General features: G+C 43.2%; 1 protein-coding gene across 1 annotated transcript in view; it reads right to left on the bottom strand.

Annotated features, from left to right (window-relative positions):
- Positions 1–1,468: 1,468 nt before the first annotated feature.
- SLC45A3 (solute carrier family 45 member 3) overlaps positions 1,469–12,932 on the bottom strand; it is a 104,389-nt gene continuing 92,925 nt past the window's right edge. The window contains 6 exon segments of the mRNA XM_040337535.1: positions 1,469–1,628; positions 1,631–1,894; positions 2,983–2,997; positions 3,110–3,127; positions 8,521–8,790; positions 8,986–9,798. Coding sequence (XP_040193469.1) covers positions 1,540–1,628; positions 1,631–1,894; positions 2,983–2,997; positions 3,110–3,127; positions 8,521–8,790; positions 8,986–9,798 — 1,469 coding nt within the window. The 3' untranslated portion in view covers positions 1,469–1,539.

Below are 12,932 nucleotides of genomic sequence, written 5' to 3'. Positions count from 1 at the left end.
TTATTGCTGTCTGTGTCCCCCCCGTTAAAGAGATTTACCCTTTTTTATTTGTCCTGTTTACCATTGAACGTAAAAGAAAATCCCCAAATTTTGGGTTATCCCCAGAAAAGTAATAGAGAGATAATCTACCAATGAGGACACTAGTTCTGGTGACCTAGGGTTCCCCAAGGAACTCTCTTAATTTGCAAAGATTTCCGCTGTCTTCCTGTTTGGCTATGGGACAGAAAGTGAAGGGAAATCTCTGCAATGGGACTAGGGTTGCCACCTGTCCAGGATTCACCCGGACAGTTTGGGTTTGGAATCATGTGTCTGGGTTTCAGACTGCCTGAAACCCGGACAAATTATTCAGAATGGACTATGGCTTCCCAGCAGGGTTGCTGGCTGCAGTTGTCTAAGCTGAGAGTGTCTGTTACACTTGTTCACACTGCCCAAAGCCAGCACTAACAATCACCCCTCCCCTCCAAACATACACACAGACGGGAGAGGGCTCGATCTGCACCTCTGCCCCCACCCTTCCGTGTCTGCCCACACTCCAATCCCCGGTACTGTGCCTTTAGAAAAAGAAAAGTTGGGGACGGAAATTTGAGGCCCAGCTGCCTCAGATACATCTGAATGAGAGGTGCTGACTGCCAAGGGGTGAATGAGCTCACCATCCATCCCTTCTCTCTCCTGCCTCTGAGTGAGTACAGTAAGTAAATCGGAGATCTCAGAGCAGAGTCTTCTCTGTACTTCAGAATTCTCTGTGTTCCCCCCTTAAATCAGGGTTTCGAGCATTCCTTATGTTAGAGTCCCCAGAGTTCTCCCTCACATCACAGTCTGCAGAGTTCCCCCTTACAGTGAAAGAGAACTCTGCGAGTTCAAGAGTAAAAGGGGAACTCTGTGGACTCTGATATAAAGGGGGACTCTTGTTATTAACTTCATATGATTAGAAATGTTATTTAATAGAAAAATATATGTATAGTTTATACAATTAAAAAAAATTCTGGGGAAAAAAGTGTGGGAAGTCCCACCCAAGATCCACTCCCCCACCAAAAAAAAAAATGATACGCTCATATGCATTAATTACTAAACCGCATGTTTTTTTTTAAGCAAGTTCTTTCTAAATCCCGCGATAACTCGCGGCAGACCTCCGCAATGTCTCCTGGGAACAATGATAAAAGCTCCCAGGAGACATTGCGGCATCGAGGAAGTGACGGAATACCCGCACACTACCCGATGAATCCATATACAGGAAGCGGCCAGTAACATAAAGGATTACTAAGGTTCGCCTGCCCCTGACAGTGACTCGAGCTGGGCATCGCCGCTTAGTGAAGGATTGGCTCGGCTGCTCTCGTCCTGGAAAGGGAACTGCGTTCCTGCTGTGAAAAAGTGCAGGGACTCCGTTCCCACGCGTTCCCGCAGACTTAAGCCCTGGTTTGACTTGAAGAAAAGGTGGCAACGCTAATGGGACACAGATGGGCAGAGAAAAAAAAAACTCTGTCCAAAATGGGGAAAAAAGTTTTGCCTAAAGTTCTACTTAAGTCATTTTTGATGTTCCTCTTACAAAGGAGTTGTTTTCACCATATCGCTTTTGTCAAATACTACCTTATTGGCGAAATATACAGCTATCAATCCAAAGGCTGCTGCGAGGCAACATAAGCTGTGACTGTTTGTGTCTTTTGTACAATAAAACCCATGAGAAGAGAAGGGACCACCTGTGAGAGCAGACAGGCACTGTCAAGTATGGCTATGTCCAGGCAGATCCCGTGGTTTGGTGCAGCTGATTCTCCAACTGTAAGAGGCCCATCACAGGAAGGACCAAGACACAAGGAAGGAGGATTCGAGGAGAAAAGTGCAACGCCATTGCTGTCTGTTGCTTCTTTGGTGAATGCAGACTTTCTTTCCTCTCTATTGTCTCGTCTTCTACCACATCCTTATATTTGGGGAGAACACCTGTTGAATAGAACAGGGAATTTTTTAATTTGCATATTTTAAAGTAGCACAGTATAAGTATAACAAGGCATTTTATACAGCAGTGTAAATATATATTCTATAATGATTTAACCAAGAATTGTGGAAGTTCGAGAAAGCTATCTCCGCAATTTTACTCACTTTTTGGGCTATTAGCAGAAAGCAGAGGTACAATTCCTGCCACACACTCTGGTGATAGCCCAAGGCAGAACTCTCATTTTATGGCTCATTGTTTTAAACAACATAGTATAGGGCACAGGCTGGACAGTGAGGTTTATATTGTTTTGCCAACACATTGTCCCCAGTAAAATGGAGGATGACTGAGCTGTTGAGGGAGAAATGTCAATCACATTACCACTACTACATCTATGCAATGCTGACTGACATGACATATCCCCACTTCACCACTGCACATGTGCACCACACTGACTGCCACTGTACCTATGCACTTCTTACCTGACCACCACTGTATCCATGTGCTTCTTACCTGACCACCACTGTATCCATGTGTTTCTTACCTGACCACCACTGTATCCATGTACTTCTTACATGAACACCACTGTATCTATGTACTTCTTACCTGACCACCACTGTATCCATGTGTTTCTTACCTGACCACCACTGTATCCATGTGCTTCTTACCTGACCACCACTGTATCCATGTTCTTCTTACCTGACCACCACTGTATCCATGTGCTTCTTACCTGACCACCACTGTATGCATGTGCTTCTTACCTGACCACCACTGTATCTATGTACTTCTTACATTAACACCACTGTATCCATGTGCTTCTTACCTGACCACCACTGTATCCATGTCCATGCACTTCTTACCTGACCACCACTGCATGTGCTTCTTACCTGACCACCACTGTATCCATGTACTTCTTACCTGACCTTACTGTATCTATGTACTTCTTACCTGACCACCACTGTATACATGTTCTTCTTTCCTGACCACCACTGTATCCATGTGGTTCTTACCTGACCACCACTGTATCCATGTCTATGCACTTATTACCTGACCACCACTGTATCCATGTGCTTCTTACCTGACCACCACTGTATCCATGTCTATGCACTTATTACCTGACCACCACTGTATCTATGTACTTCTTACCTGACCACCACTGTATACATGAATTTCTTACCTGACCACCACTGTATCTATGTACTTCTTACCTGACCACCACTGTATCCATGCACTTCTTACCTGACCACCACTGAGTCCATGTACTTCTTTAATGGCAGCCACTGAATAGTACAATTTCCCACATCTCCCGATGCACTCCTTAATTCACCTCTGCTGCACGCTGCGCTTCTCCACTAACTGCACCCATGCACTTCAAATGACCACCATTGTACCCATACAATTCTCCACTGACCATCACCACTGTAACAGGTCACCACATATAACATATGAGCTGCGCTCCAATATGGTATTATGATTTAAAAGGTGTAAACACGGTTGATTGATAAAAAATGGCTTCAGCCAAACAACAACCATGAGTGGAAAAAAAGTTTTTGTGTTATCATTCATATTCTCTGAAAAATGGCCAAGAAATCATAATTTCTGCCAGGGTATGTAAACGTATGAGCACAACTGTACAAAAAGGATATCATGTATAAAATAGGAGCTGCGCTCTAATATAGTGAAAAATACAAATATTGCATAGTGACAGAAAGGTGACAAAAGTGAACATAAATCAACAAATTGCACAGTGACACAATTAGTGAGTGGCAATATATGTCAGCAAGTCCCAATGATGGTATATAAAACTAAAGCAGATATATCCTTTGAGATGAATAATGTATGGTAAAACAGTACACAAGGGGGCAGATTCACAGAGATCGGCGCATCTCTGCGGCGGCGTAACGTATGTCATTTACGTTACGCCGCCGCAAGTTTTACAGGCAAGTGCTTGATTCACAAAGAACTTACCTGTAAAGTTGCGGCGGCGTATCGTAAATCACCCGGCGCAAGCCCACCTAATTCAAATTAGCCGGGTAGGGGGCGTGGAGCATTTAAATTAAGCGCGTTCCCACGCCGAACGTACTGTGCATGCGCCGTCCGGAAAATATCCCAGGGTGCATTGCTCCAAATGACATCGCAAGGACGTCATTGGTTTCGACGTGAACGTAAATAGTGTCCAGCCCCATTCCCACGTAATTTTTAAAATTTTGACGCGGGAACGACGGCCATACTTAACATTGGTTGACCCACATATAGCAGGGGCAACCTTACGCCGCGCAAACCTTACGTAAACGTCGTAACTTCACTGCGTCGACCGCGCGTACGTTCGGGAATTCGCGTATCTAGCTAATTTGCATACTTAACGGGGAAACCGACGGAGGCGACACCTAGCGGCGAACAAAAAAAATTGCATTTAAGATCCGACAGCGTAAGAGCCTTACGCCTGTCGGATCTAATGGATATCTATGCGTAACTGATTCTAAGAATCAGTCGCATAGATACAACGGCCCAGATCAGGACTTACGACGGCGTACATGGCGTTGCGCCGTCGTAAGCCCTTTGTGAATCTGGGCCAAGGTGTTTAAAGTCCTCCTCCTGTGAATACCACGATCACATTGACAGACAAGTATGAATCCACCACCACATGGAGTACACGTTTACCAGCTTGCACAAGCTGACTCGCTTGTGGCTAACATCCAGCGAGAGCCTTTTCTTCAAGGGATAGCACATTGTTTCTAAACTTGCCCCAACAGGTCATGTTTTCAGGATTTCCCTCAGATGAAACAGCTGTGGTAATTACTAAGGCAGTGAAACTGATCAAATCACCTGTGCAAAATAATGGAAAGCCTGAAAACATGACCTGTTGGGACGCCTTGGGGGACTGGAGTTGAGAAACATTGGGATAGCAAACGAATTACAGATCCGACCACAACAGCCTCCAAACTCTACTAAGGAGCAGATGGACTTAAATAGTCACAGGGACAGCAGCACGTCAGGAGGAGCGACGTGCTGACGTCACCACACTGTTTCCACGTCCCGTTAGGACAGGCATGTCCAAAGTCCGGCCCGCGGGCCAATCATGGCCCGCGTTCCAGTTTTGGACGGCCTGTCTGGTAATTTTGACATGTATATCTTTTGTGGCCCCCAATGAATCCCCGAGCGCCGGGGGCCACAAAAGATATAAATGCTTGCTGCCTTGGAGGAGACAGGACAAGTGCCTTACAGGATACAGGAGTATTTGTAAAAGGAAGTCCCGTCTCCTGCGCTGCCATTGGATGACTGTTCTGTTCATCACAGGAGGTGGGACTTTCAATTAAAGAGGCAGCCGAGAAAATAGGAGTTTCTCCTGTATGTCTGTCGGCGCTCGTCCCGCCCCCTCCCTGTCTCCTCAAGGCTGCAGATGGACATGAATCAGGCTGCACCGACGAATGGTGAGTCTGCATTCATGTCAATGTGGGTGCTGCATTAATGGCAATGTGGTTGGTGCTGTATTCATGGCAATGGAGTGGGTGCTGCATTCATGGCAATGGAGTGGATGCTGCATTCATGGCAATACGGTGGGTGCTGCATTCATGGCAATACGGTGGGTGCTGCATTCATGGCAATACGGTGGGTGCTTCATTCATGGCAATACGGTGGGTGCTGCATTCATGGCAATATGGTGGGTGCTACATTCATGGCAATACGGTGGGTGCTGCATTCATGGCAATACGGTGGGTGCTGCATTCATGGCAAAATAGTGGGTGTTGCATTCATGGCAATACGGTGGGTGCTGCATTCATGGCAATACGGTGGGTGCTGCATTCATGGCAAAATAGTGGGTGTTGCATTCATGGCAATACGGTGGGTGCTGTATTCATGGCAATACGGAGGGTGCTACATTCATGGCAATATGGTGGGTGTTGCATTCATGGCAATACGGTGGGTGCTGCATTCATGGCAATATGGTGGGTGCTGCATTCATGGCACTTGTGAGGCTGCAGATGGGCACTGATTAGGCTTTTTGATGGGCACTGATTAGGCTTTTTGATGGGCACTGACCCTTATTTTGCTTCACAGTTCTTTATTTAAAATGTAAGATTTCTTCCTGAAACTTCCTTTTTAAAGTTTTAAGTCGATAAATACGGTGTATCCAATTAACACGCCTAAGCTCATCTCTTCACCACACACAGCCACAAAGGCAAGAGAATTATTGTTAGGCAGTGTATTAGTGCTCGAACGAACACACTTCGACCAAATTTGAATGGTTTAAAGAATGTCAGGCAAAATGGTCGGCCCTCAAGCATGTTCACTTCATCAAATCTGGCCCTCTTTGAAAAAAGTTTGGACACCCCTGCGCTAGGAAGAGCTTTTGTATTGTAGCCGGCCGGCTTACTGTCCATGTTGGATGAACCTTGTTTATATGTAAGTGATACTGTTTTATAAAAGTGACCCATTTTTTTTTTTTTTTAGTGTAAAAATGTATAAAATAAATAAGAAAACAGTACTATATGTCATTTTGCTAATTATTAAAAACACATTTTTTTTTTCAAAATTTCCTCATAAATGCTAAAATAAAGCACATGCAGTTCAGTACCTGGGACAATTACAGAACACTAGAAAAATTCTGCACTCCAGCATTAGAGGTTGTCCAATGATAGCATGAAAGGAGAAAATATACCATGAAGAATAATATATATATGGAAAGAAATATACACTAGAACAATATAAACAAAATAGACCATTTCGAGAAACCTCATGAATAAGCATTTTCATCCTAAACATTTTATCCTAAACATTAAAATTGTCAGTAAGCGCCACCCAGACCAATGCTATTTTGTTCAGGGTATGAAAAAGGAAGGTCTCATCTTACACCCAGAACACAGTGCTTTATACTGTATGTAGCCTTCGGCTATATACAGTTTATACAGCACACCCAGTAGCCCGCACGTGCTAGTGAGGAAAATAGGTTGTTTGGACCAGCTTAGTCCAAACAAATTACGGTATTTAAAGCGGGGGTTCACCCTATCGACCAAAAAAAAAATATTTTTTTTCTTTTACATTAAAATCAGGCATTGTAGCGCGAGCTACAGTATGCCTGTCCCGCATTTTTTACCCCCGTACTCACCTTGTAGTCGTCCATCGAAGATACCGGGGAATGGGCGTGCCTATGGAGACGGAGGATGATTGACGGCCGGCTCTGGCGCGTCACGCTTCTCCGGAAATAGCCGAAATAGGCTTGGTCTTCACGACGCGTGCGCATAGCCTGTGCGCAGGCGCCGTGAAGAGCCGAGACCTACTCCGGCTGTCTTCGGGGAGAGTGACGTGCCAGGGCCGGCCGTCAATCATCCTCCCTCTCCATAGGCACGCCCATTCCCCGCGGGAGCCGAAATCTACGATGGACGAGTACAAGGTGAGTACGGGGTTAAAAAAATCGGGACAGGCATACTGTAGCTCGCGCTACTATGCCTGTCTCGATGGTAAAATGTGTCGGGGGTGGGTGAACTACCGCTTTAAACTAATACTAAAGCTTGAGATCAGCTTTAAGTTTATGGGTCTGTGCTGACCATTGGAGGGAGAACCCACTCTTCCCACTGGATGTTTTTTTTATCTTATATTAAAAGGAAAGTCCTACAAGACTTACTGAAACATGTAAAGGTGATTTGAACATCTAAAACCTGAAACAAACACAGAATACAGATCTTTCTAGAAGCAACTCACCACCCTTTACCAATAACCAAATAAATCACATTTTGGTGAACTGACCTTTTAAAACAAAATTACAGTCAAATATTTGTTTATGTATTTTCTTTTTTTTGGATCTGGGTAGACTTGGAAAAAGTTAATAATTATGAAAAATTGTTATTGCTGCCTGTTTCACAAAATGAATTAGGGGAGGAGATAACTTCAGGCTGAAAAAAATATATAATCTAAAAAAGAGGTCCTAATCCGTTCACTTTTTACAAAATAATATTGTTCTTTTGCCGGCTGTGTCCTCACTGGAGAGATTTCCCATCACTTCCTGTCTTGGGGGAAAGTGAGGGTACATTTCCCAAATAGCTACACACACTGGAATCAAATCTTATGTCGTCCCCACTTTACCCAAAACTAAAAAGTTGGGCTTTGACTTCTTCAACCTAATTTATACAGTATTTCCTACTTGATCTGTGCTGTAGTGGTGCATCACTAAGCTGAAAAAATCACTGGCAGTCACATGCATTTCTATCTTTTCATATATAGAAATGTCTAAATAAATAAATAATGATGCTAATTTGGTAGTTTGCAATATTCTTAGCCAAAGTTATGTTTGCTTTATTTGATTGTTCTAAACTACCAGTCTTTTAAATGTATTATATATAAAGGATGGATATAATGTGCCTGTAGATGGGATATATAAAGGATGGGAGATGATAGATCCTTCCACATTTTGAATTCATGGATTAAATCTCTATGAGCTATAACAATCATTTACATGTCTAGATTTTCTTAAGTGGTGCTGGCATTGTTTAAACTGATGATGTTTGTATGACCTTAATTTGAAAGGCAAACCATGAATTATTGGCCAATGAAAAGTACAGCTTCATGAGCACATAGACATAGTGTGGTGTCTTGTTGACTTACCTGACGGTTATGGTGATATAATGAAGTGAGAGTATAGGGCAGGATCTGAAGCACAGAGAATGGGATTCCTGTTATGGCAGCTGATGCGGTTACCATGATAACATTACTAGAAAAGCATATGACCAATGCAGCAACAGGTAGACAAGAGACACCAGCTAGGTAGACAAATCTTGTTCCAAATGTCCTAACCAGGTAATCCATAGAAGCCGAAAAGGCTATTGATATCACAGACTGAAGAAAGAGGCCCAGACTTCCCATCCTGACTCCTGGTTGAGATTAGAAAAACAACAAAAATAAAGTAAATGCCATGCTGCTTGTGGGAATTAATATATACTGATTTAAGAGCAATTTCTAGAAAAGATAATGCTACAGGATGAAGAGGAAATGAGCAACAAAGATTAACTGAGATTAAGAAAAGTTTGTTTTGTAAATATTTGTTTCTGATTAATTATTTTACTGACCTTCATCGTAACGAAGTCTAGCTTCTGTGCCTGGTTCTGCTGCTGGCACACCATGATACAGGCCTTCTCCAATAAAGTCGGTATAAAACAGTATAAATGTCATAAGGCCCATCCAAGAGCATAGTTGTGCCACAAATAGGCGCCGCAGAGCAATGGGCACCCCGCAACAAAATCTCCTTAATCGTGGAACCAAAGCACATGTACTTCTGAATGCAAGAAACATACGAGAAAGATTGTATGGCCAAAGCTGACACCCTTTCAGGGAACTTCCCCACCATCCTGTGTACTCCAAACAGATATCCTGTTGTACTGAATTTGTCCAAATCTCTTCTGAGACAAAGAATGTAGCAAATACACATACAGAAAATATAATAAATAGGAGTGTAAACAGACATTGTTCTTGCCCTCCTAACTGCTGTGCCAGCCAGCTGCCACGCCAGTCCACAGATGGTATTAAATAACCGATGCATGCACCTACTCCAACTGTTAATGCATAGACTGAGAATGCCTTCCTGCAAGCCTCTCCTTCTGGGAAAAGGTCAGACAGTAAGGCTTCCAAAGGAGTAAAACAGACTTGTCCACAGGAGTCCAGAAGGACGATTCCGAACACTAGGAAGGCCACCTCCATGCCAGCATGATGGCGACCGGTTAAACTGGCCAGATAGGTGGAATATGGGATAATAATGAGACTCAACATAACTCCAAAGCAAAGAAGCCAGATGAACGGACGGCGACGGCCATATCTGCTGTTCCAACGATCACTGGCTGAACCAATCAGGTGTACAACGAAAAGACCACAAATTGGGCCAATACCTGAAAAAGAAAATGGTAACATTCATCATATTATTTAGACTTAGTGTTTAAAGGGGTTGTAAAGGTTTGTTTTTTATTTTATAAATAGGTTACTTTAAGCTAGTGCATTGTTGGTTCACTTACCTTTTCCTTCAATTTCACTTCTAAATGTTTTTTTTCTTTGTCAGAATTTCTCACTTCCTGTTCCTCCTCAGTAAGGTGTTTAGTAAGCTGTTCAAAATTACTTTCCACCGCTCGGATGATGGTGAAAAGCTTACTGAGGAGAAACAGGAAGTGAGAAATTCAAACAAAGAAAAAAAAACATTTAGAAGGGAATTTGAAGGAAAAGGTAAGTGAACCAACAATGCACTAGCTTAAAGGAACCAATTTAGAAAATAAAAGATAACCTTTACGACCCCTTTAAATATGCATCACTTTGCCACAACTAAGCCAATATATAGATACATTGCAAATAGTATTTAAATATTCACATAAATATCAACAACAACAAAAAATTTACATTGATTTGGTACTATTTAACATGTAGTTAAAGCAAACTTTAGCTTTAGTGTTGCAGCATTAGAGCCGAATCCCTGTCAGGCTTTTATTGTTATCTGTGTTCCTGTAGAGGGGAATATTTCCAATGGGGAACTTGTTTCTAAGACAGAATTTCCCCTTCCTTTGATCCCAAAGACTTACTCTCAAAGTGGTTCTAAAGTCACAAGACTTTCACCTTAAAGCGGAGCTCCGCTGAAAAAAAAAATATTAAAAGCCAGCAGCTACAAATACTGCAGCTGCTGACTTTTAATATTAGGGCACTTACCTGTCCTGGAGTCCAGCGCCGTCCGCAGCAGAGGACGAGCAATCGCTCTTAATTCTGCTGCCCCCCGCCATCCTCGGTGAGGGAACCAGGAAGTGAAGCGCTCCGGCTTCACTGCCCGGTTCCCTATGGTGCATGCGTGAGTCACGCTGCACCTGCTGTGCTCTGGGAGCCGAGTGTTCCCAGAACACAATGGGGGGGGGGGACGGGAGGTGACGTCCTGCCCGCAGTCTGCCCACAGACTGTGGCCGGAAGTGGGTGCAAATACCTGTCTTTAGACAGGTATCTGCACCCCCCTCCCCCTGAAAGGTGTCAAATGTGACACCGGAGAGGGGGAGGGTTCCGATCAGCGGGAGTTCCACTTTAGGTTGTAGCTCCGCTCTAATATATTACCTGCAATAAGGTAAAAAAAACTACTTTCACTGTCTGCTTCCCTCCCTCTCTAAATACTTACCTGAGTCCTTTATCGATCCAGTGATGTGCCTGTCTGCAGCAGCGCTGCTTTCTCCCTAATATCACTGGGCAGATTGATAGCAGTGGGAGCCATTGGCTCTTGCTGCTGTCAGTCAAATCCAGTGAGGAGGGAGTGGGATGCAGGGCCGAACTGCACTAAGTTTGTCTTTTATGAATGGTTGAGACACTTAAGGCTCATACACACAGTCAGACATCCAACAAAATTTCCCTTGGATTTTTTTCCTAATTGATTTGTCCGGCCACACCCATAGCATACACACAGTCAGACTTTTCTGCAAACTTTTCTAAAACTTTCCTAACATCACGTGTTTTTTTTGCTATTTTCTGCTCTTTACCGCCACCCTTTGGTTAACTTCTGCTATAGTTTGTTGCTTTTAACATTGGTTCTGAGCATGCGTATTTGCACTTTGTCCAAAAGTTGGTTGGATTGCTGTACACACAGTCAGACAAGGCACCATCGGACTTTTGTTGCCGAAAAGTTGGTCCGTTTGCAGACCCAACTTTTTGTTGGATGAAACCCGAAAAAGTTGGTCCGATGGAGCGTACACACGGTCAGACAAATTAGAAAACTTGCAGATTTTGAAGTTGGTTGGCAAAAAGTGTGACCGTGTGTATGGGGCTTTAGACTTTTTTCTATGTCGAGGTATGGCTTTTTGGCTGCAATTCTTCCATGAAAACCACTAGTGGCCAGTGTTCTTGGACAATAGATAGGTGTATCTGGGTCCTACTGGTCTCTGGAAGTTCTGTGCTGATGGCACTGCTGGACATCTTCTGATGTCAAACGGAAATAAGCATGATGTGTCTTTCATCTCCTGCATTAGGTTTCCTTGGCCGACCACTGCATCTATGGTCCTCAACGTTGCCCAATCAATGGTGACAGAAAGATTTGAAGAAGCCTACATCCACAGAAGACCTGTAGTTATTTCTCCAAGATGTTTGGAACAACCTACCTGCCCAGTGCACTGTACCACCAGCATGATTTAGCTTTTTCTTCTGTTCGCTCACTTTGCATTTTGTAAATTGATAAAAATAAACAATTAAAATATATGTTTTTTAAAGCATTCTTACTTTACAGCATTTCTTCACACCTGCCTAAAACTTTTGCACAGTACTGTATTACTAGTAAAACAAATAATCAGGTTTGAGTAAGGCGCCTTTCGCACTTGTGCGACCTGAAAGTTGCGCGAGCTTGCTGCGATTTTTTCCACAACTTGAAGCAATGCCTGTGTAATCTTGAGGTCTATGGACATCAAGTCGCATTAAAGTCGGACCAAAGTAGTGCAGGGACTACTTTGAAGAGCACAGATATGAATGATACTCATTGGAAATCATGGAGTACGACTTGGCATGCGACTTTGCAGTGCAGGACAAGTCGCATAAGTGTGAAAGTGGCCTAAGTAGGCCTCTTACAAGTTACAAGATAACTTAGAGGTGGTGACTGGGGACAAAGATAATGCAAATATATTAAACACCTTCTTCAGCTCTGTGTATATGAAGGAAAATTTTAGCGCTTAAGTCCCTATTGGGGATAGGATTGCCACAGCCTAAAATGAACCACAATGCCCCAAAATGTATGGATACAGAAACAAACAAAATAAATGTGAATAAAGCACCTGGACTGCAGATGGCTTACACCCACGTGTCCTCAAAGAGTTGAGCTCTGTTATTTCAAAGTCACTGTGTCTAATTTTTGGAAACTCTTAAATGATTGTCTTGGTATGACTAGATTGGTGCAAGGCCAATGTGGTGCCTATACAGTGTTTAATAAGGGATCAAAGTATTTACTTGTTACTTGTTAATTTAAATTCTAAAGCCAGGAAGATATTTAAGAGTTTGATAAAAGACCACTGTGGCAGAGCGA

Source organism: Rana temporaria, chromosome 2 (assembly GCF_905171775.1).
Source record: "Rana temporaria chromosome 2, aRanTem1.1, whole genome shotgun sequence".
NCBI lineage: Eukaryota > Metazoa > Chordata > Amphibia > Anura > Ranidae > Rana > Rana temporaria.
Note: the sequence above shows the minus strand (reverse complement) of the source record. Positions and strands in the feature narration are given on the sequence as shown.